At 48.1% G+C, this 25,024-nt stretch overlaps 2 protein-coding genes across 3 annotated transcripts in view; one reads left to right on the top strand and one right to left on the bottom strand.

The window, feature by feature from the left end:
* Positions 1–214: 214 nt before the first annotated feature.
* LOC131767234 (rabankyrin-5-like) lies at positions 215–14,468 on the bottom strand. Its single transcript, XM_059082448.2, has 5 exons — positions 14,451–14,468; positions 14,207–14,335; positions 13,753–13,940; positions 13,584–13,663; positions 215–1,509 (listed from the first exon to the last, which is right to left on the bottom strand). Exons 1-5 carry the CDS (start codon positions 14,466–14,468, stop codon positions 215–217), a joined length of 1,710 nt encoding a protein of 569 aa, XP_058938431.1.
* Positions 13,907–25,024, top strand: part of GALNT6 (polypeptide N-acetylgalactosaminyltransferase 6) — a 38,456-nt gene continuing 27,338 nt past the window's right edge. The window contains exons 1-2 of one of the 2 annotated variants that reach the window (XM_059082787.2): positions 13,907–14,076; positions 21,119–21,360. The gene's annotated coding sequence lies outside the window, so the exon portion shown is untranslated. The remainder of the gene's footprint in view (positions 14,077–21,118; positions 21,361–25,024) is intronic. The other variant, XM_067009316.1, reaches the window with a different exon arrangement.

Raw genomic sequence — 25,024 nt, 5'->3', positions numbered from 1 at the left:
GCTGACTCTCCTTCCTCATGTAATAGCAAAGATGGCCATTAGCTGCTCTGAACTTACATCACCTTCTCAGCTAATGATTCCATCAGTGGTCACGTGGGGTAGGGGATCACAGGTGTGGGGCTGGGGGGAGGGCGTCATCTTTTTTGCTAGTTCCAGGAAATATCTCAGGAAAGGCTCTGAGTAGCCTAGCTTGGGTAATGTGCTGAACCCTAAACTAATCATGGCGGCCAGAGGATCTTTGCACATACGTATGACATACATACACATAAATATACATATTTATATTAATTTCTGAGCCTGCTTGGACAGCAAGGTGCAAAGGCGTCAACTTGGAAGCATCCTGGACTCTGGAATTCACGTTAGCCTGGACACTGATCAGGAACAGCACACTTTCGATATCAGAGTTCTGAACTGCCACGTGAAGAAAATTCCAGCCCTTGCTATCCACCTGCTCGGCAGCCCCAGACTCTTGTTTCAGGATGGCCTCGGCCGCCTTGTTGTTCTTGTAGGTCATGGCACAGGCAAAGGGGGTCAGGCCCTGCCTGTCTCGGACACGCAGGAGGATGTCAGGGTGGGAAATCAGCAGCTGAATGATGACGCCATGTCGGTTGCTGATGGCCACATGGACAGGCACTCTTCCTTCTGCATCCTGTGCATTTACAGTGGCACCAAACTCCAGAAGACACTGTTTCGTCTCTTCCAGCCCCCAGGAGGCTGCCAAATGCAAGGGGGTCTGCCCATCTCTGGCCTCTTCCCCTCCTTCTCCATTAGCACCAGGTTGCCTGGGACTATTCACATCGCAGCCACCGTGAATAAGAAAGCAGGCGATGGACTCATTGTTTTCGTCAATGGTTCTGTGCAGCAGTGTCTGAAGGTACCCACTAGGTCCTGGGCCCCAGCACGTGGCACCACAACCACGTCTGACCAGAGTGGATGCGATGTCCTCCAGATTATTTGCCAGTGCGAGCCACAGCGGGGGGTTCCCCTTCTCATCTGGCACAGATGTGTCAGCTCCTCGGGTGCATATGGCAGCCACGACAAGGGGAAGCTGATTTCTGATGGCCAACTGAAGAGCCATCTCCCCACCCTGAGTCCTGACGTTTACATCCGCCTGGTGCTCCAGGAGAAAGAGCACGCTCTTGCTGTCCTGCCGCTGCATGGCCATGTGCAGCAAGGTCTGCCCGTCTGACATGGTGTCGTTGATGCAAGCCCCGGAGCCCAGCAGCTGGGCTGCGGTTGTGTGCATGCCCGTCCATAATGCCATGCCCAGCACAGTTTGGTCTCGGGAATCCTTGAGGCTGAAGTCTGGAATAATTTGCAGGTTGTTGGTGGTATGAAGAGCATTCGCTTTTTGCTCCAGGATGACAGACACCACATCTGGATGATTATAGGCAATCGTCGTGTGCAGTGGTGTCCGCAGGTAGACGCTGCTGTCCGCTGAGCTGGGCAAGGATGCAGGATCCTTTGGTGAAGGCAGGGCCTCCTCCGTCTGTAGGTCCACCCATGGTACTGGGGAGTGAGGTGGGCCTCATCTGAACTCCATGGACTAAGAATCAAAGGTGATTCCCTGAAGACATGCTAGACAAAGAAGAAAGAAGGTCCTTTACACTTGACTGGCCCTGCCCCAGTCTCCGTCTGTCCCCGTACACAGTCAATCTCCCCAGTCTCTCCTGCATTTGGTCAGGAGTCAACCTCACAGACTGACAAGTTCATGCTCCGTAGGCAGTCCAGGTCCTAAGCAGTCATCAGTCTCCTCCATGCAGCTCCTGACATCAGATCTGGGTCTACAAACAGCAACAGCGGCTAAGCAGGCAGATTCCTAGAGTTTGCCCCTGAGTCTGGTTTCACCCTGAGTGAAGCCCCTTCCCTTGCCTCTGAGGCAGACATCACTGAGGCAGGCTCTGGACAGAGATGGGAACTTCAAGATCTCTCCAGGTGGCTGTGCAGCTTGTATCCGGCTCACGCTTAGCTTGCCAAGCCATGCCCTGACACAGGTCTGCACCTGCCCAGAGGAAGGGGGGCCTGCTCACAACTCATAAGGCTCTTTATGGACTAACAGTTGCCTGCCTGCAGCACAGGGACACATAAGGGGAGACAGACTTCCCCAAGGCTGATCCAGGACGAATTTCAAGGCTTGGAGTTTAGACCTGGGTCACCTGGCTTGAGTAACACAGTGATTGCCTTATGAGGTATTTTTGTTGTTTCTGGGTGTGCTGTGCCTGGGGTATAAAGGCAGCCAACCTGCAATTCTGCACTCCTCCATTCTGGCAGACATCTTCCTGCCCGCTGGCTGCCAACGTCACCAAACTATGGGGGATGCTTCTGTGGGAACTGCCACAAGAGGCCATGGGGAGCAGCAACCAGCCACCTGGATGTACCCTGGTCTCATTTCTATCCCTTGGACTGCTTTCAGCTCCTTGGGGAATAAACCAAAACAAAAGAACTCTGAGCAGGATCCAAGTGGTCATTCTTGCCCAGCCTCAAACCCAGACCAAACTCCACAGTCAGCCAAGCTCATCAACAAGCTGTGCGGCTCCTGACCAAACGCTGAAAACAAGTGAATGAGGCTTTCTGGAGGAGTTATGGGCACATACCAGGAAAGCCATTTATTCTATTCTGAGCACATTACACGTGATTTACATACATTATCTCATCAAATTTCACAACAGACCCACCTCAATATCTTCTTTTTAAAAAGAGAAAACTGGGCTTCCCTGGTGGCGCAGTGGTTGAGAGTCCGCCTGCCGATGCAGGGGACACGGGTTCGTGCCCCAGCCCGGGAAGATCCCATGTGCCACAGAGCGGCTGGGCCCGTGAGCCATGGCCGCTGAGTCTGCGTGTCCGGAGCCTGCGCTCCGCAACGGGAGAGGCCACAACAGTGAGAGGCCCGCGTACCGCAAAAAAAAAAAAAAAAGAGAGAGAAAACTGAGGTTAAACAATTTTTCAGTCTCTGCCGAGACTGAACCAGGAAGAAATAGAAAATATGAACAGACCAATCACAAGCACTGAAATTGAAACTGTGATTAAAAATCTTCCAACAAACAAAAGCCCAGGACCAGATGGCCTCACAGGCGAACTCTATCAAACATTTAGAGAAGAGCTAACACCTATCATTCTCAAACTCTTCCAAAAGATAGCAGAGGGAGGAACACTCCCAAACTCATTCTATGAGGCCAACATCACCCTGATACCAAAACCAGACAAAGACGTCACAAAGAAAGAAAACTACAGGCCAATATCACTGATGAACATAGATGCAAAAATCCTCAACAAAATATTAGCAAACAGAATCCAACAGCACATTAAAAGGATCATACACCATGATCAAGTGGGGTTTATTCCAGGAATGCAAGGATTCTTCAATATATGCAAATCAATCAACGTGATACACCATATCAACAAACTGAAGGAGAAAAACCATATGATCATCTCAATAGATGCAGAGAAAGCTTTTGACAAAATTCAACACTCATTTATGATAAAAACCCTGCAGAAAGTAGGCATACAGGGAACTTTCCTCAACATAATAAAGGCCATATATGACAAACCCACAGCTAGCATCGTTCTCAATGGTGAAAAACTGAAACCATTTCCACTAAGATCAGGAACAAGACAAGGTTGCCCACTCTCACCACTCTTATTCAACATAGTTTTGGAAGTTCTAGCCACAGAAATCAGAGAAGAAAAAGAAATAAAAGGAATCCAAATAGGAAAAGAAGAAGTAAAGCTGTCACTGTTTGCAGATGACATGATACTATACATAGAGAATCCTAAGGATGCTACCAGAAAACTACTAGAGCTAATCAATGAATTTGGTAAAGTTGCAGGATACAAAATTAATGCATAGAAATCTCTGGCATTCTTATACACTAATGATGAAAAATCTGAGAGTGAAATTAAGAAAACACTCCCATTTACCATTGCAACAAAAAGAATAAAATATCTAGGAATAAACCTACGTAAGGAGACAAAAGACTTGTACGCAGAAAACTATAAGACATTGATGAAAGAAATTAAAGATGATACAAATAGGTGGAGAAATATACCATGTTCTTGGATTGGAAGAATCAACATTGTGAAAATGACTCTACTACCCAAAGCAATCTACAGATTCAAGGCTATCCCTATCAAATTACCACTGGCATTTTTTACAGAACTAGAACAAAAAATTTCACAATTTGTATGGAAACACAAAAGACCCCGAATAGCCAAAGCAATCTTGAGAACGAAAAATGGAACTGGAGGAATTAGGCTCCCTGACTTCAGACTCTACTACAAGGCTACAGTAATCAAGACAGTATGGTACTGGCACAAAAACAGAAATATAGATCAATGGAACAGGATAGAAAGCCCAGAGATAAACCCACACACATATGGTCACCTTATCTTTGATAAAGGAGGGAAGGATATACAGTGGAGAAAAGACAGCCTCTTCAATAAGTGGTGCTGGGAAAACTGGACAGCTACATGTAAAAGTATGAAATTAGAACAATCCCTAACACCACACACAAAAATAAACTCAAAATGGGTTAAAGACCTAAATGTAAGGCCAGACACTATCAAACTCTTAGAGGAAAACATAGGCAGAATACTCTACGACATAAATCACAGCAAGATCCTTTTTGACTCATCTCCTAGAGAAATGGAAATAAAAACAAAAATAAACAAATGGGATCTAATGAAACTTAAAAGCTTTTGCACAGCAAAGGATACCATAAACAAGACCAAAAGACAACCCTCAGAATGGGAGAAAATATTTGCAAATGAAGCAACTGACAAAGGATTAATCTCCAAAATTTATAAGCAACTCATGCAGCTCAATAACAAAAAAACAAACAACCCAATCCAAAAATGGGCAGAAGAACTAAACAGACATTTCTCCAAAGAAGATATACAGATTGCCAACAAACACATGAAAGAATGCTCAACCTCATTAATCATTACAGAAATGCAAATCAAAACTACAAAACTACTACATCTCACACTGGTCAGATTGGCCATCATCAAAAACTGTAGAAACAATAAATGCTGGAGAGGGTGTGGAGAAAAGGGAACCCTCTTGCACTGCTGGTAGGAATGTAAATTGATACAGCCACTATGGAGAACAGTATGGAGGTTCCTTAAAAAACTACAAATAGAACTACCATACGACCTAGCAATCCCACTACTAGGCATATACCCTGAGAAAACCATAATTCAAAAAGACTCATGTACCAAAATGTTCATTGCAGCTCTATTTACAATAGCCAGGACATGGAAGCAACCTAAGTGTCCATCAACAGATGAATGGATAAAGAAGATGTGGCACATATATACAATGGAATATTACTCAGCCATAAAAAGAAATGAAACTGAGTTATTTATAATAAGGTGGATGGACCTGGAGTCTGTCATACAGAGTGAAGTAAGTCAGAAGGAGAAAAACAAATACTGTATGCTAACACATATATATGGACTCTAAGGGGAAAAAAATGTCATGAAGAGATTAGTGGTAGGATGGGAATAAAACACAGACTTACTAGAGCATGGACTTGAGGATATGGGGAGGGGGAAGGGTAAGCTGTGACGAAGTGAGAGAGTGGCAGGGACATATATACACTATCAAATGTAAATTAGATAGCTAGTGGGAAGCTGCCGCATAGCACAGGGAGATCACCTCTGTGCTTTGTGACCACCTAGAGGGGTGGGATAGGGAGGGTGGGAGAGAGGGTGATGCAAGAGGGAAGAGATATGGGAACATATGTATATGTATAACTGATTCACTTTGTTGTAAAGGAGAAACTAACATACTATTATTGTAAAACAGTTATACTCCAATAAAGATGTTTAAAAAAAAAAAGAGAGAGAAAACTGAGGTTAAACAATTTGCCCACGATTACAGAACTGCCAGCTAACTGAGGGACCCCATGTCGTCACTCTCCAAGTCCTTCCTTTGCTTGGGGGGAGTTCTATCAGGGCTTCCTATCCCATATACTGAGATGTGCCTCTCCCATAGCATCTGCCTGTGGGGTAACCCTGTGAAGAATGGACGAGGTGACCTGGCACCTCCAGAACATTCCCTGGGCTCCTACTCTCTGGTCCCAAAGGAAGAAGTGCATGAGTTCCAGCTCCAGTGTTTCCCTCCTCTGAGAGGTCTCAGAGGAGCTGCTCACGTGGGCAGCAGGCTAAGGCTCCCATTCAGACATGGCTTCCTCGCCATGGGAGTTAAAAGATGAGGGTTATGTCAGCTCTGAGGTTCTCTGACTCCCCAGGTAGGATTGTTTCCACTGCTGTGCTCCAGGTTCTGTAGAAAATTCTAGTTTTTGTACACTCAAAGCAAAATCTGAATGTCCTTAGAGGAGGTCTGGGTCCCTTTGGACTGGTGCCCCCTATCCTTCCCTTGGCTCCAGAACAGCCCACTGAGTTATCTCACATAACAGATACCAGGATAGGATGGACCACATGAGCAGTATAAGCTCCAGCTCAGTGGTGTCAGTGGTGGGGACTTCCCTGGTGGTCCAGTGGCTAAGACTCCACGCTCCAATGCAGAAGGTCCAGGTTCGATCCCTAGTCAGGGAACTAGATCCCACATGCCGCAACTAAGAGTTCGCATGCCACAACTAAAGATCCCGCATATCGCAACTAAAGATCCTACATGTAGCAATGAAGATCCTGCACGTGGCAATGAAGATCTCACACGTGGCAACAAACATCCCACATGCCGCAACTAAGACACAGCGCAGCCAAATAAATAAACATTAAAAAAAAACAAAACAGTGTCAGTGGTGGCCCAGGTTCTGTCATCCCTTTGCTCCACCTTGTCACTGTGTGGGCTTTGTTCTCAGATAGGCTTTTAAGAGGCTGTCTTATTCTTGTATCTGTTTCATTCAAAGGAATGGAAAGCTTTCCCACAGGCCCCCAGTAGACACACTTCTTTGCCCATCACTGGCAAGGAGATCACCATATTGAGCTAATGGCCAAGGGACCAAAAATGCCAGGAGGTCAAATACCCTGACCACTACTGCCTTCAAATTCAGCACCTGGGGCTTCCCTGGTGGCACAGTGGTTAAGTATCCTTCTGTCATCGCAGGGGACACGGGTTCAAGCCCTGGTCCGGGAAGATCCCACAGGCCACGAGCAACTAAGCCCGTGCGCCACAGCTACTGAGCCTGCGCTCTGAAGCCCACGAGCCACAACTACCGAGGCCCATGCGCCTATAGCCCGTGCTCCGCAACAAGACAAGCCCCGGCAACGAGAAGCCCGTGCACCGCAATGAAGAGCCAATGCAGCCAAAAATAAATAAATAGAATAAATTAATTTTTTTCAAAAAATTCAGCAGCTGTGGGCTCCTCAGGGTACTGAACGCCAGGACAGGATAACACATTACAGAGCCCATCAGGGTCCTAAGTCTGTCTCCAGCTCCCCACAGCGGGGCTTCTCCTTCTATTCGCAAGGCATCCTTGTTTTGTACCTGGTAAGTCACTTGGTAGTTTGGCAAGCCTGGAATAGTTTTCCGTAAACCTCGTGTAACAGCTGAACCCCATGATATCTTAAGTCTGGATAATTAATAAGTGGAGCCAATTATCTTTTCAAAGTTTAAGCTCATCCCTCGTTATGACAATAGAATGCTGTCCCATCTTACTGCAGTCTGTAGGACTGTACTTATATCAAGGCACTACCTCAGGTCTGTCTTTCCCTGGTAGTGTAAGATATAAAGGAGTTCATTCGTGCTCCTCTGTGGTCCTGTTGAAAAAAATTATGTGATATAAATAAACTAGATAATCCACATCCCCAGTCATCTTTTCCATGGAGTGGATAAAGGAATCAGAGATGTCCTGGGGCATCCCTTCAAATTGATAAAATTCCACGAGTAAGTGAGAATGTGGGTTTTTTCCTCACCAACTATAGGTGTTTCTTAGTACCACTCTTCACCAAATACCACCAACTCCCTGTCTGGCAGTGGGTCCCATCTGTGAGAAGACCTGGACACATTCCCATGTGCTGGACTGTTTTTTCCCACTACTACATGGGGGGTGGACTGAGGTTGTAGGCCTTGCTGATAATTAGCAGCTCTTTAAAGAGCTATAAATCCATGATTTCAAACAATAAAATCTATCTTAATCTGCTCTCAGCAAACATAACTCACATTCCATTGTTGAGAAAGAAAAGGTTATTGTAGCTTAGGGCTTCCCCTTCAGTCTCTCCTCCTGATCACTGGCTGTTTAGAAATCCCCAAGATCAAAGCCCTTTGGATCTATGCAGATCCAGGTCAAACAAACCCAGGAGAGGGCAGAGAAGCAGTACTTGGTTCTGTGTGGCCTCTGCCCACTCTAGCCACCACACCTGTGGGGAAGGACCACTCTGTACTTACATCCTGCCTTTGGAGAGTGCCAACTTTTTTTTTTTTTTTTTTTTTGAGAGTGCCAACATTTTTTAAAGGCTGGATTTAAAATCAGACAGAGCCAAGATTCAACCCAGGTCTCACTCCAAAACCGTTTTCACTTTGCCAAAATCCTATGCTGTTGATGGGTCTGTCTATCTAGAAAACCCAAGAGAGTCCACTGGAAATCTATCAGAGCCACAAAGAGAGCTCAGTAAGTTAATTGCTTTTAAAATAACTTTAACCACTTCAGACAATATAATGAAAAAAGTTACTATTTAAGGTACTTGCTAAAATCAGGGTGACTCCTTCGCTGGGCTATGTTTCTAGAAAGAAATCAAAAGAAACTGGTAACAGTAGCTGCTTCTGGGGAGGAAAACTAGGTGACCAGGGATAGGAGTAGTTCACTATACTTATGAACTTTTGATCATTGTGCTATATGCACATTACCTATTGAAAATAAATAAATAAGATTCCATGGGAATTAAGAAGCAGTGAGGCAAAAACTTCAGGACACTAAGGGGACATTAAAAATCAGGACATTAGACCTGCCATTGAGTTATTCCATCACCTCTCCTTTACTTTCAATCTGAAACAATATTAAACAACAGTCCAGTGCCATCATATATATTTCAACCTTCTGTAAGGAAATGTATTGTCTGTTCAAATATATAAGAAGATAGGAACCTCCTCTCTTATTTTTTTTTTTTCCTTTTTGCGGTATGCGGGCCTCTCACTGTTGTGGCCTCTCCCGTTGCGGAGCACAGGCTCCGGACGCGCAGGCCCAGCGGCCATGGCTCACGGGCTTAGTTGCTCCGCAGCATGTGGGATCTTCCCGGACCAGGGCACGAACCCGTGTCTCCTGCATCGGCAGGCGGACTCTCAACCACTGCGCCACCAGGGAAGCCTTCCTCTCTTATTTTTTAGGGATAGATAACAGAGGTTTTGCAGTTAGCTGGGGGAGAGTTTGCTCTGGTGGAGAGTTTATTCTTATATTTTTGTCAGGTTGAGATACAGTTACCTTTGTTTCAGAAGGTTCAATGTGCATATCTCTTTCTTTTTCAAAAAAAGTTATTAAACAATAATATATCATAATTTTCAGCAGAAAGAGTTCTCATAGCAAAATCTTGCAAGCATGTAGATGTTCTTCACAATTATTAAATTTCTCTTTTTTAAAAGTACACACAGATCCTGGGTATCTTGAGTGCTTTTAAGAAGAAAATCATGTGTAACTTAAGTAGAAGTGTCCTTAGTCATAATGCGCCTATCCCATGTTTCCCAAGAGAGTAAATAATTAGTCACTGTATGATATAAGGAGGCTTCAGTTATATAAAAGAAAAATGGGGGAATTACCTGGTGGTCCGGTAGTTAGCACTCCGTACGTTCACTGATGAGGGGCTGGGTTCAATCCCTGGCTGGGGAACTAAGATCCCGCAAACCGTGCAGCGAGGCCAAAAAAAAAATTAATAGAAAAAAACCATGGACATGGGGTCCACATTTTTTCTTTTCCCTCAGGCTCCAATATGGCTCAGCAGAGCACTACTCTTTGTTTTAAATTGTTCATACTTTGTTCATCATAGATTCTTTTGCACTAATTTTGATGTTTTTAAATATTACATTATATACTACTTGATTACTGAGTGTTTGGTGCCCCCTTCAATCTTAAACCCAAAGCACTTGCCTCGCTTTAGAGTCCTGGCTCTGCCCTGTCATAATCCTTTTTACATTTATCAACCTCCCTTCCTAGGTTAAGGGTGTCCTGAGAGAAGGAAGTAGATTGTTTACTTTTGTGTCTCTGGTCCTACTAAATACCTAGCACAGAGCTAAAGCATGGTGGGCTAACATGGTATTGTTGAAGGTAGGAAGGGAAGAAGGGAACACCTAGTGATAACGACTGACATCCTAACATTTATTGAGTGCTTATTGTATACCAGGCACAGGGTTAAACATTTTACTTATTTAATGTAACAACTCAACAGTAAAAATAATATTATACCTTTTTACGGATGAGAAAGTTGAGGCCCGCAGAGCGGAGTGAATTGTGATGCATGAGTGATTACGGCAGAACTTGGAACAGCTCTGCTTGGGTTCCTAAAACATTTCTCGCTTTGACGGTTTCTCTTCAGAGCACGGGAATGAGATGAGAAAGAGGAAGGGGGAAATAGGGGGAGAAGAGAGATAAACGGATGTAACAGAAGACCTGAACTAACCCATTTTCACATCAGTTATCTGTTCCACCTGCACAACCACCCCTAAGGCATCATTAGTCCTTACAGATAAGAAACTGCGACTAAAGTTCAAGGGACATGTTAGGTTCCTTCCGCTGGTCAGGCACCCGCAGAGGGTGGGGGAGGGGTACAGTCTGGGGTAGGGTGGGTGGGCCTGCCCTCCCTCCTGACCTCCCTGGGGTGCTCGTGGCAGCTTCTCGGTCAAACTTTCCCTCCCAAGTGAAGCCAGCACCTCCTCCTGGTGGGCAAGTCTCCTTCATTCTGCCCCACCCGGAGGTGGGCATCCCCTCGCCAGGGACCACGGGCATAAGGGAGAGACTCAATAAAGGCCAAGGCTGATGTCAATAGCCTCCCAGACGGGCCTTCCCTGGTGGCGCGGTGGTCGAGAGTCCGCCTGCCGATGCAGGGGACACGGGTTCGTGCCCCGGTCCGGGAGGATCCCACATGCTGCGGAGCAACTAAGCCCGTGAGCCATGGCCACTGAGCCTGCGCGTCCGGAGCCTGTGCTCCGCAATGGGAGAGGCCACAACAATGAGAGGCCCGCGTACCGCAAAAAAAAAAAAAAAAAAGCCTCCCAGAGCTGTTCTTGTCTCGCTTGCTTCCACCGATCTGCTCCCCACCACACTTCCTGCCTTAGGGGGGGAAACCCCCTGAAGTACACCAATGTGAAAAGCGAAACTTCAGAACACCCAAAAACAGAAACTAAAATGGCCAAGAAATAAGAGTAAGATTCTGAGAAAAGAAAAAAAAAAAAAAGACATTCAGAGGACTTCTTGAGGAGTGGGGAATCCAGGCCTGTCCTGCAGAAGAGTTTAATGATGGAAAGTTTTGGTCATGAGTAGGCACAGATGATTTCCAGAGAGGAGTGAATGAAATGTATCTTTCACTGTATACCTTTTGCTAGTGTTTGAATTTTTTTTAACCAGGTGCCTTTATAATGTTTTCAATTAAAGAAAACTATTTTTTAAGTGGCCTGCCATGCAGTCATCATCCTGTGTGGCTCGCCTCCAGTCCCTCCTGCAAGGACAGAACAGCTCAGTCATGGGACTTCCCTGGGGGCGCAGTGGTTAAGAATCCGCCTGCCAATGCAGGGGACACGGGTTCGAGCTCTGGTCCAGGAAGATCCCACATGCTGAGGAATAACTAAGCCCGTGTGCCACAACTACTGAGCCCACATGTTACAACTACTGAAGCCCGCGCGCCTAGAGCCCATGCTCCACAACAAAGACAAGCCACCGCAATGAGAAGCCCGTGCACCACAACCAAGAGTGGCCCCTGCTCACCACAATTAGAGAAAGCCTGTGTGCAGCAACGAGGACCCAACGCAGCTAAAAATTAATTAATTAATTAAAAAAAAAAACCCAGCTCAGTCAGTGTGGTCACACATCCTGTGGACTACATGCGCCTCCAAATCAGGCAGCTCATTGTTCTGAGGGCTCAAAGTCATGGTTAAAATCAGAGTCACCTAAAGTAAAACTGAATGAGTAATTTGTTTCCAGAATGTGGAGCACACAACACAGACCAATGTTGCTCCCTTGGGCATCAGCCTCTCAGGGACTCCGGGATGGGGTTAGCGGTCATGACTGTGTCCTGGGGAAGAACTGAGGCTGTGAGTCCAGACGAGCCCATCACCCTCAGGTCAGGCTGCGTCCTGACTAAGGCTCAAGGGTCAGATCAGGATCAAGAGGAAGGGTGGTGCAAAGACTATAGGGTCAGACGGGCACAGGAGTGTCAAGCGCCCGGAAAGAGAGAAATGAAGGGCAGCATCCCACAGTCTTCAAGAGGAAATACCCTTATTCTGAGAAAAATAGCTGTGGAATCAGGCAAGTGACAAGGGTGACAGCTGGAGCAGTGGGAATGAGAATGAACCCTGAGGGTCTGTAAAGGAACCAAAACGGATGATCAAGGCAAACTCTATAGAAAGTCTCTGTTAGGAATTTAAACCCCAGACAGAGTCTCTAATATGAAAGGAAGGGAGCTGGGGGGGGGGGGATTACTCAGCTGCTTGGTGTTAGGGGAGGAGATAGGTGACCAGGCTGAGTGTGAGTGGATGCCTCCATTTTCTACCCCTTTGGGAATGTCCATCCTTCACCTGCTTCCTGATCTAGTGGGGCAAGGCAAGATCTTCTTCTCCATGCTCCACTGGCCTCCTCTCTCCAGAATCCATCACTGGAATAACTCTGGCCTCCTTCTGAATAGCTCAGTTCTACCCTGGGGTCCCAGATTAGAAAACAAGGTTACTTCTCTCCATCCAACTGTTAATCCCCAGTAGCTTCCCCTGCCCTTCCCAGTTCATGTCACAACTGCCTTCTTGCTCAGATCTACCCACCCACGCCCCTGCTCCCAGGTCTTACGGACTTAGAAATACAAACTCGTTTAAATATCAAAACAGAAGAAAAACAGAATTGGTGGTCGAACTTTCTACGCCGGAAAATTTCCAAATTATCGGCTATTTGGAGTGGTCCTTCTCTATTACTGAGACAAGGACCCAAAAGATTACATCACAGAACCCTAGAGCTGGATTGAACCGGTGAGCTGCCTGAGGGGGATGATTCAGAGCGTGGGTTTAGGAACAGAACTTACTTATTTGGATTCTGCCTCTACTCGTTCAGTGGTTCTCAAAGTTGAGCATGCACCAGAATCACCCGGAGGGCTTTTAAAGATAAAATTGCTGGGCCCCATCCCCAGAGTTTCGGATTATTTAGGTCTGGGGTGGGGCCCGAGAATCTGCATTTCTAACAAATTATCCGATGACGCTGACGCTGCTGGTCAAGGAACCACACTTTTGTGCAGCACTTGCTAACTGTGTGATCAGCCGCCTCCCATGTATATTCCGGACAATAATCGTAGGTATTTGCTAGGGCTGGGATTTACCTGAGACCTGGCACATGAAGGCTTTAGCATTGTTCGTGGCACACAGCAAATTCCCTGCTCTCACTGTTGGATGGAGGGGAGGAGTCTTTTGCTCAAGACCACCCCGCCGATGAGAAGCAAACCTGGGACGGAGCCCAGGGGCGCCTCTTTGCCCGGCTCTGAGCGCTCCGGCAGCGCAGCCCCTGAGCCCGCGCGCCACACGCTGAGGTTCCATAAACAAGCTGCTTCCGCCACCGGCGGCTCGGCTAACGCCTGTCGTCTTTGGAGTGACTAGGACCCTCAAATCTTTACCGGCGCTGAGAACCTGGCCGCGGAGACTGCCCCCCGGGGTTTGCTGAGATCCGGAGAAGCTGGAGCAGCCGGGCTCCCAGCAGCGGCGGCGGCGGGCTGGGTGCATAAGGCCGGGGGCGACCTCGGAGCAGCCGGGCGTTCCGCGGCGCGCTGCAGCGCTCAGGGGCGCGGCGGATGGCCGCCTGCACCTGGCCAGGGAGAGGAGGGGAGGACGCGCCCCAGCGGCCGTGCAGCGCCCGCCCCGGCCCCGCCCTCCAGGACTTCCCGTCGGGAAACCCGCGACCTGCACGGCCGCACGGCTGTGGCTCTGCCTGGGCGCGACAGGTAAGAGGCAGAAGCAGCCCGCGACCCTCCCCCGGACTTGGAACCCAGAGCTCTCCTGCTTCTCGGGACCTCCCTCCAGTCGAGCTCGCTTCTGCCAAGTCCTTGCTCCCCACCTCCCCCCTCCGCCCACCTTCTGCTCCTCCTGTTCTTCCTCGCCACCCCCCGACAGTAAAATGAAGGGGCAGGACCGGGCTGGTCCATCTGTCGTGGTGGCCTCTAGCTCCTCCCTCGGTAGGACCCCCTTTACCTTTGCGCCTTCCTGAAAGGACGAAAGAAAAGCTCAGGTCTCTGGGACCTGGAGGGGTAGGATGAAGAGGGACTAGCCAGCGCACTCCCTCGGGACCCTGTGGCCGCTGCCCTTCACCCACCCTCACCCATCCATCCCCCGGCATCTCTTCTGTGCCCCATCTCCCCACGTTGGGCCACCCCCTGTTCTCCGCTACAGAAAATCTTTCAGAGAGGTTTCCTCCTGCCGGTGCCACGCTGCTTCTGAGCAGAAAGGGCTGGCGGTGGGAAGCCTCCCGGTGGGGTGGGCGTAGGGCCTCAGATGTTCTCCCTCTGGAGGCTTGGGCCTTTGGGGGATGGGAGCTGTGTACATGGTATTGTGGGGAGGGAGTCTGATGGGTGTTCATGACTGTGACTGTCACCAACTTCCTGATTCCCTGTCACTTGTTCCAAACCCCAGACTAACCGAAAGGAGAAATAGTTTGTTACTTGCCCGCAGAGCCTGTCATCCCAGACCCTGACCTCTGCAGCAGGTAGGACAGGGCTCTCCTGTGTGTATGGGGGTAGAGGGAGGGTGTCAATTTGCCAGCAAAGCGTAGAACAGACCCCGCTATTAGCCAACCACCCATTGCAACATTCACAGGGAGGATTTTAATGCTGCCCTCTCAGTGCACTGCCAGACCCACAAATGCAGTTTACAGACACTGCATGAAGTTAACGACTCTGGACACACCAAGGAACCTGGGGCTCATTTTGCCAGAGATGTGTGTGTGCACTCCTGACGCCCCGTTCTCCTCTCCGACGGATGAGCAGTGTCTCTGCCCATCACAGAAAGGGTGAAAAGGATTAGGCTGGCAAATGCGTGTGATGAATAATACAAGCTAAGGTGAGGGGTTTGAAATATACTTTAGTTCGAATTATCCAGCAGAAGCCAGTATCATTGCAGGTACTTCCCTAGCTCCTGTTTCTCAACAATGACATTCACTTTAGGCACCCAGAGGTAGCAAGAGAAAACTACTTTCAGGGGCAGCAGGGCAGTAAGCAGGGCAGGTCTGTCGAAGGAACCATGAAGGCTACTGGGCTGCCTGAGGCGGCCTCATCCTTGGTAATCACTAACCACAGTTAGCAGAATAGCTGATTCCTACCCACAGCAGAATGGAAGAACTCACGCCTGAAAAGGGGAAGCCCTGAGGAATGTCACATGCCCTCTGAGATCAAAAACATCTTAGTCCAAATTCGGCTGGGAGAAAACTGAACAGGAGATATGACCATGGGCTTAGCCCATGTAGCCATTGTTTAGAGCAGAAATTAGGAATCGGAGGGGCAGCTCACCCTAGGGCAGAGGCAGTGGGTATAATGGAGGCAGAGAGCTGGCTCAGCTCTGTCACCAATTTAGCTGTCTAGCCTTGGCCAGATCACATAAACACTCCCTGGGTGGGAGCAAATGAGAAGGAGTATATGAAAATGCTTTGGCAACGCTCCAAGCACCAGACAAGTGCAAGGCAGCACTTGGTGTCATGGTTAAGACAGTGGGCTTTGGAAAGACATGTGCTTGCGAGCAAATTATGCCTCTGCCACTTCCTAGCTCTGTGACCTTGGTCAGGTTACTAAACCTCCCTGTGCTTCAGTTTCCTTATGTGTAAAATGGAAAAGACGACCGTTTGTTGATATGGTAAGTAGTAATATTAAAAATGGCGGTGGTATCGTCCTGAACCTCCTCTGGCTCCATGGATATGTTCTGACATCTCCAGCCCTAGAAGTGAAGCTGAGGACCAAAGTGGCTTTCTATGTACCAGAGGGACCCTGTGACTGTGCCAAAGATTTGGGCAAACTTGGCCCCTCCTACACCCCTCTGCCCCTCTCTGGGAAGGCCCCAAATGTCCTTTCTCATTTGATGGGAATGAGAGTGAGGGTTTGAATAAATGGGAGGTCAAGTGCAGGGCACTGCCTGTCACTGTGTTGAGCTCAAAGCTGTAATTGTGCTGTGTAAAAGGCTTGCCCGGTGAACAAGGATGGGCTCAGTCTGGGGAGAAAAAGGACTGTTACAAGACTCTTTTGTGGCACCTGAGAGCCCTGGGAGGTCGGGTTATTCTCCAGTGCCCTGTGCAACCTGGTCCTGAGCCCTAGGTAGAGATTTGAAGAAAGGAAGAAACCCAATCCTCACCCTCAGCTCTGCATATGATAGAAAACAAAGAACAGACAGATCAGGGCAGTGGAATTAACAACCAAATACCTCAGGACAGAGAGATGCTGCAGGGATCAGAAAGCTGAGTTAACTGGTAGGGAAAAGCATACTAGAGGCGAAAGATTGGGGGCTGGGATTTAAGGATTGGGAAGAAGAAAGAAAACAGAATCTAGGTGGCCCAATATCTAGACTTGTTGGTTCTCCCTCCCCCATAAAAATCTAGTGAGGAAGTCCCACATGGAGAAACATGGGCAGTGAAACTTAGAAACAAATACACCCAGATACTGAGGGCAGTAAGATGCAGCTTAGTCTAAGAAGCCTCCTTGGAGGAGGGGAGTTTCAGGTAAGAACTTGAGAGAGAAAGGGAACATGGCTTGCTTAGCAAGAATATAAGGGAAACACTTTGAAGAGGAAAAGATAGATGGTGAGGGTGAGTAGCAAACAGGAAGCCGACTGCCCAGGCCATGTTTCTGCTACAATCAAATGGCACTAAAGGAATATGAATATGGCTCTTCTGATTGTGAAAGGGAGAGAGAGAGGCCTGAGGCAGAGGAGGCTGGCAGGCAGCGTCTGCTTATCCTCCAGATATTGGGCGATAACAGCACAGTCTCAGATGACGGTTTTGAAAGTGGAGAGGAAGAGGAGGATCCAGGAGGCAGAGAATGAATCAGCAGGACTTGGGCGTGGGCATGGAGTGAACCTGATGTTGAAAACTGTTTAGAAACTCCGTGCCTGGGAGTAGAGCAGGGCCAAGAGTTGTTTCCAGGATCTCTACACTACTGGCAGCAATGGGGAAATTGGGAAGGCTGGCTAGCTTAGGGGGCAGGGCACAGACACTGAGTTCAGGGTGTAGCACGTTGAGTATCCAGTGGCCCTAGACAGAAGTCCTACAGCCAGGAGCACCCTGTGTGGTGAGGACAGAAGGGAAAACGTCGGTTCTGTCCTCACCATCACCTGCCCCCCAATCTGGAGGCCAGCACAAGCCTTCAGGAATACCCCTCCTGTTAAACTCCCCCATCCGTACCCCTTCCTCTGACAATCAAAAGATGAGAAGACTCAATCCGAGTTCTTTTTTTTTGCCTTCTCTCAAACCCAGCCTGATTGTCACCAGGGTTCCTAGATAATTAGGGAATCCCAGCTCATGCCCACCTGGGGTCCTTCTTTATCCCCGGATTCCGAGGAGTCTCAAGGCTCAGTTTGAGATAGTGGCACACTGCCTCACCTGGCAGGGCCTGGAGGGCCTCCAGTAACAAAACCCTGTGAGCTGTTGAACTTCCTGCTTGGTCCCATATTATTTTGATTTTCAGTGACTTTTACAAACTTAGAAAAAAATCAAGGAATATTTACTGAGCACCTACTATATGCCAAGCATATTCTAGGTGTACAGGTTTGGGTTTTTCAATGGAAAAATCTGTTTGGGTAACTAAAGCTTTAAATGTTATGCAAACAAAACATGAACCTACATCTGCCCGGGAGAAAACCTGACAGACTAGCTACTGAAATAACTTTCAGTGCATCTTTCTGGGAAAATAACCACGTACTGCAGCTTTAGTCTCCGGGGGAAGCTGAAGTGTCTTGAAAGTGTAATTATGGAGAAAAGTGAAAACCTCCCGGCATTCTGTAATTCAAAGGGTCAGAGGTGGGAGGAGGAGTTTGGAGCAGATAGTTTGCTACTTTGTTCACAGCATGAGAACAGAGGAAGTGAAATGCAGGCAGGGTTTGATGTCGAGAAAGTGCTGGCAGGGAAGAAAAGGAGAATCATTTGTCCAAAACAGCCTCTTGGCTCCCTCCCCCCAACCAATAGCTTGAAATTGACCCGTCCCCCCCCCACCCCCCAGCGTGGTGTTAGCTCCTCCACACACATGCTCAGGGTGAGAGCGGCAACAGTCATCACTTTTCAAAGAATAAACCTGTAATTGACCGGTAGTCTGACTAACCTGAGCAAACATCCCTGTTGGTGGTGTTGCCACTGCTAACTTCCTGGCCGCCACGTCTCCAGGAGGTCAGCAGCTCCGCTGATAAACAGAAAGAAACTTTGTTACAAAGAGGCCACCTGACCGGCAAGAGCATGTTCTGGGTAGCTAACCGGGGCTTTCACAAAAACCGAAACTTTACCAGGGGCGGCATCTTTAAAGCATTTGTAGTCCTAGGTGGGAGTTGGAGGAGGGCAAGCCCCGGCGGGTGGTGGAAGGAGGGGGGAGGGGAGAGGGAGGGGGAGATGCTGGGGGGTTGTCTATGAGTGGAATTGGGAGGTTCTGAAAATCGCCCTGCCGCAGGCTCAGGAGAGCCAAACCTGGTCCCCAAACTCCCCAGGTGACCTCCAAGGGGGAGATAAGAGTGTGGGAACAGAGCAGTGGCCTGGGAGTTGGGAGGGCTGTGAGCTGTGTGACACAAGAGAAGTCACCTAACCACTCTGACCTCACTGTCAAATGAGAGTACTGGACTCAGACCTAGTCTAAGTGCCAGGCTGGTGTGTAACAACAGAACATCATGTAACTCACATGCTTGTTGGCGAGTGCATTCAAAACATCATTTAGTGAAGCCAGCCCTCACCCTTGTTGCTTTAAAGGGGTCATGTTAACCCCACAGGCCTCATCTCATTTAAAAGAGTTTATGGAGGGCTTCCGTGGTGGCTCAGTGGTTAAGAATCCGCCTGCCAATGCAGGGGACACGGGTTCGAGCCCTGGTCCAGAAAGATCCCACATGCCACGGAGCAACTAAGCTCATGTGCCGCAACTACTGAGCTTGTGCTCTAGAGCCTGCAAGCCACAACTACTGAAGCCCGCAGGCCTAGAGCCCGTGCTCCGCAACAAGAGAAGTCACCCCAATGAGAAGCCCACACACCACAACAAAGAGTAGCCCCTGCTTGCCACAACTAGAAAAAGCCCGCACACAGCAACGAAGAACCAAAGCAGCCAAAAATAAATAAATAAATAAATTTTAAAAATAAATAAATAAGAGTTTATGGAATATCTGCTACATACGAACCTTGTGCTAGACTTTGCAAGTGATTAAAAAGGTGAAAATAACCTGTCCTCTCTGGTCCAGGAGTTCACAAAGGTGTGAGACAGGACAGACTGTGATAAGGCCAAAGTAGAAGTATAAACCCAGGCCACAGCAGTGAAAGTGCCGAGTCCTAACCACTGGACCACCAGGGAATATCCTTAGAAAAGTTTTATACTTTAATCGCATAAGAGGTATGAATTCTACAAACTAACAAAAAACATCATTTGAAAATGTAATAATTTAAATTTCTTTTACCTATGTGAATTTTGAATAACAAAATTTTCCTTTTACAGGAAATGTTTATCATCTTCAATGGACAGAGACAAACATTAGAATACAAATTTATTATTCAAAATTCATAAAAATAAGGTGAAAGAAATTTAAATAAAACTTTCAAATGATGTTCTTTGTAAGTCTGTCGCATTTATACTTCTGAAGTTATTAAAGCTTAAAACCATACTAGGACTTTCAATACACTCTATATACGTATTTATAGTAACTGAAATGAAATTTGAATGAAACAATAGTTACCCATGTTACATGTGATGTAATGGCAGTTGGTATTTTCTTTTTTGTTCTAGTCTAATCTTCTTTTAATACATTTATTTTTTTTTAATTTTTTTACTTTGGGCTGTGTAGGGTCTTTGTTGCTGCGCCCAGGCTTTGCGGCGAGCAGGGGCTACTCTGTTGCAGTGCGCAGGCTTCTCATTGCAGTGGCTTCTCCTGTTGCAGAGCATGGGCTCTAGGCGTGTGGGTTTCAGTAGTTCTGGCCCGCAGGCTCAGTAGTTGTGGCTCACAGGCTCTAGAGCACAGCTCAATAGTTGTGACGCACGGGCCTAGTTGCTCCACGACATGTGGGATCTTCCCAGATCAGGGCTTGAACCCATGACCCCTGCATTGGCAGGCGGATTCTTAACCACTGTGCCACCGGGGAAGCCCCAGTCTGATCTTTTAAAGAATTTTTTTTTTCTTGCTGACTTGCAACACTTTAAATTTATTTCACAATCCTATAATGAGTTGCAATCAACAGTTTGATAGAAAATGCACTGGGTGAAGCCTTAGTTCCCTTATACCAGGGAAGGAAGGTAAATTTGTGTTCTGACTGGTGAGGCCAGGAAAACAGGTCTGATTTGTTCAGCCTAGGAAATCTTCCTAGAATAAGAGGATTTCTGGCGTCATCTCACTACTAAAACCAAGACCGTCTGATGTGTTGCAATCCCAAGGGTGGTTGGAGGAAAAAGAGTCGGGAATGAACACTCAGCAGCAGCAGGTGGGGAATGAGTGGGTGAGGGCCAATGGGCATACTTGCCAGTGGACCTGATGGCCAGCCTGAAGGTGAGGGAGCTACACTGCGGGGAGGACCATGTGAAGCCCTGCTTTTGACAGCGGACTGTGTACAATAGGGGCTATTTCTTCCCCGAGGCTGGTGACCTCCCTCACCTTGCCAGCCACACTTCTGGGAATCGTCTCTTACGCAGAGAGCAGGAATCCTTAAACCCAAAGTCTTCTGGCTTCCATAGGATTATGTGTCCATTCTAAGGGACTCTTTCCCATCTCTCGCATGCTGAGCAAACCACTGACTGAGTCCCTTCCAAGGCTAATCACAGGTGTCTTGTTTCATTTCAGAATGTGGTTAGTACCTTGAGGAACTTCAGGCACCAGAGAGAAAGCCTTAGACAGCCAGGTTGGATCGAGAGAGCAGATGCCTGGGAAGCGCTCAACTTAACCCCAAGTATCTCTCCAGGAGGGAAAAAAAGGAACAAAGGGAAACCACACTGCAAGGGACTACAAGGCAGTGCCAGGATGAGGGAGTTGGAGTGACCTGGGTGATTCTGTGTGAGTCAGTCAGGGAGGCCTTCCTGGAAGAGGTGAGTCTTAAGCACTTGGCAACAGCTGGTAACTAAGCTTTACAGGCAAACCTCCTTTCATTGTGCTTTGCTGTATTTTGCTTCACAGATACTGCGGGGTTTTTTTGCAAATTGAAGGTTTGTGGCAACCCTGTGTTGAGCAAGTCTGTCACTGCCACTTTCCCAACAGCGTTACTTTTTTTTTTTTTTTTTTGCGGTACGCGGGCCTCTCACTGTTGTGGCCTCTCCCGTTGCGGAGCACAGGCTCTGGATGCGCAAGCTCAGCAGCCATGGCTCACGGGCCTAGCCGCTCCGCGGCATGTGGGATCTTCCCGGACCGGGGCATGAACCCATGTCCCCTACATCAGCAGGAGGACTCTCGACCACTGCGCCACCAGGGAAGCCCCAGCGTTACTTTTTTTTTTTTTTTTTTTTTTTTTGCGGTACGCGGGCCTCTCACTGTTGTGGCCTCTCCCTTTGCAGAGCACAGGCTCCGGACGCGCAGGCTCAGCGGCCATGGCTCATGGGCCCAGCCGCTCCGCGGCATGTGGGATCTTCCCGGACCGGGGCACGAACCCGCGTCCCCTGAATCGGCAGGCGGGCTCTCAACCACCGCGCCACCAGGGAAGCCCCAGCGTTACTTTTTTTTTTTTTTGGGGGGGGGTATGCGGGCCTCTCACTGTTGTGGCCTCTCCCGTTGCGTGGAGCACAGGCTCCGGACGTGCAGGCTCAGCGGCCATGGCTCACAGGCCCAGCCGCTCCGCGGCACGTGGGATCTTCCCGGACCGGGGCACGAACCCGTGTCCCCTGCATCGGCAGGCGGACTCTCAACCACTGCGCCACCAGGGAAGCCCCCAGCGTTACTTTTTAATTAAGGTTTTTCCTTTTTCTTTGACGCAATGCTATTGCACACTTAATAGACTACAGCATAGTATAAACATAACTTTTATATGCACTGGGAAATCAAAAAATTGTGTGACTCACTTTCTCGCAGTGGTCTGAAACTGAACCCAAAATATCTCCGAGATATGCCTGTACCACGCCTTTGTTTCTAACTGTGCTCCCTCTTTCTTGCTGGAGTGGAAGGCAGACAAAGTATCAGGGAAGATGCAGCCTGCAGGATGGTTCAACACTGTCATGGCGAACACTTCCCCATTCTGTGGCCCTTGGTTTTTGCTTAGCTGGGGCAGTTGCAGAACTGATGAGGTATCAGTGTCGGGCAGAACCCTTTGTGCCGGCCCAGCAACCCCTGGGACAGGACACCGCCTCTACACTGAATCTCCATTTTCCCCTCGAAGCCTTCTTCAAGCCCACAGGGAACTCTACCGTTATCTGCGGGAGTCCAGCTCCTGCAGGTCCAGGAATACCCGAGGGATGGACAGCGTTGGCAAGGGGAAGTTAAATAAATCAATAACACTGTGTATGTACAAGCATGATCTCTCTATCTTTATTTTCTCACAGTCAGATTTATATACCCTAAGTGATTACATCATCAGATGTTTAACTAAAACCTCAGAAGATATTCACAATAGATTGTACCTAATATTTCTAGATGTGCTTTTAAAGTAATTCTAAAGGTTCTCAAAACATCATTGTTGGGGCTTCCCTGGTGGCGCAGTGGTTGAGAGTCTGCCTGCCGATGCAGGGGACGCGGGTTCGTGCCCCGGTTAGGGAAGATCCCACATGCCGCGGAGCGGCTGGGCCCGTGGGCCATGGCCGCTGAGCCTGTGCGTCTGGAGCCTGTGCTCCGCAAAGGGATAGGCCACAGCAGTGAGAGGCCCGCGTACAGCAAAAAAAATAAAATAAATTAAAAAAAAAAAAAAAAAAACATCATTGTTTTTTCTTAGAGTAGGATCAATCCATACTAATAACAAAGCCAAGCTAATATGTAACAAGCCATTAAAAGAAACTATGGAGGAGGAAGTTTCCTAAACTTTCCTGTGTGTCCCAGAGGTCCGCATGGACAAGTCTTAACAATGTACCCCTAAATTATCTACAATATATTTCACAATTTAATCCATCACTGTGTTTCTCTGGGCATGACGCCTTGTTTGAATGCACGAGTCAACAGTTCCAATGTTGGCAGTTGACTCTGTATGATTAATTTATCCTTATACCAGAACCAACAATACCCATAATCATTTATTACTCCCATGTAGGGCCATTGTTTTTTTATTATTGGTGTTTTCCATAGAAACAACCCTACATTTCCAGGTGGTTTGTTTTTTCTCCCACCAGCAAGGGCTGTTGTTAAAAAGTCCCAATTCGTAGGTTTTGGTTTGGGAGGGGGGAGAGGATGTTTTACACGGTTAAGCTTGGGACGGGGGCGCAAATCCCCCATGTACTTTTTCAAGGCAGAAGCACAAAATTACAAAGCAGATCAGAAGAGGTGTAGTCAGCTTCCTGGGCGCAGCACTGCCCTGCCGCGCTGTCTTGGATTGTTGTTCCGTGACCCTGTCAGGGCACAGAGGCTCCAGGTTGGCTTCCAACAGTTATCAACTTGTCTGTGCTATTCTTCAGTTCTAATTTTATTGATTTTTGAATAGGTAATGTAGTCAGGGTTCAAAGAGCAAAAGGGTATTCAGTGAAAGATCTTTTTCCTACTCCTGTTCCCTCCCTGGTTCCCTACCTGAACCCGGTGCTACTGATTCTTGTTCTCTAACTAGATTTTAAAATCCCACGGGGAGAGGGATGGTCTCACACCTCTCTGTGTCCGTCTGTGTCCCAGCTGGGATGAATTGTCCCACCCCATCACCCAAGGGAGTTTTCCTAACACCATATGGTCCCTCCTCATCCGTATTGCTGCTGTCTTGGGTCAGACCCCCAAGCTCCTCTTAACTGGCCATCCAGCTGCCAGTCAGGTCCATTTCCTGGACACGCTCCACCAGCTGTCCTACTACACTTCCTGTAATGCTGGGCTCCCACTAATCCTTTACTGCTCCCCATAGCTCAGGTCAAGGGCAAACTCCCTGCCATGATGACTTGGTTTCAGCCACCTCTCCAGACCCATCATTTGCTACTCCCACCAAAACAAACTACTTGGAATTCTCTGATGGGCCATGCTGTGTCCTGCCTCTAGGGCTTTCTGTGTGCTGTTCCCTCTGCTTGAAATGTGCTCACCTCACTGGCCAGCCCCTACTTGTGGGTTAGTGCTCAGCCCAAGCTTCTCCCCCGAGGGACTTCACAAACATCACCCTCCCGCACTGGCTGACTTGACTTCATCCTCTCTCCTTCAGGCCCCAAGGGTGCCTTTCTCATGGTGTCTTCTCACTGGGCGATCTCTGTTTTAAATTTGACTCCCCCAGTTGACTGTACGCTCCCTGAAGGCTGGGCTTGCTCAACTCTGTATCTCCTCCATCTGATAGAGCACCTGGCGTGAAGCAGGAACTCAGTCAATACTGGCACAGTGAACATATCTCTTCTGTCTCCCAGACAACACCTAATATAAAATAGACACTCAGAGAGATTTGATTTGATTTGATCTTTGCTGCTGCTTCTGCTGCTGCATCTGACGTTTTAAAAGAAAACGACCTGTCTGCCCCCCGCCCAAAGTGACCCCTGTTCCCCCTTGATATCATGACAGCCACGTGGGCCCCAAGTGGATCCAAGTGACTCCGAACACCAGGCTTCTCCATAGGCAGCAGCGTGTATGTTTAAATAACAGCACAGCTCAGCTGGAGTTACT

The sequence above is a fragment of the Kogia breviceps genome, chromosome 12 (genome assembly GCF_026419965.1).
Source record: "Kogia breviceps isolate mKogBre1 chromosome 12, mKogBre1 haplotype 1, whole genome shotgun sequence".
Lineage (NCBI taxonomy): Eukaryota > Metazoa > Chordata > Mammalia > Artiodactyla > Physeteridae > Kogia > Kogia breviceps.
The sequence above is the reverse complement of the archived record's forward strand: the minus strand, read 5'-3'. Positions and strand labels throughout refer to the sequence as shown.

Coding starts and splice junctions, on each gene's coding strand:
- LOC131767234 (XM_059082448.2), bottom strand. Junction 13,664..13,752: donor CGGCCAGGTTCTCAGCGCCG/GTAAAGATTTGA, acceptor ATGGAACCTCAG/CGTGTGGCGCGCGGGCTCAG. Junction 1,510..13,583: donor GCCCCTGGGCTCCGTCCCAG/GTTTGCTTCTCA, acceptor CTCACTCCCCAG/TACCATGGGTGGACCTACAG.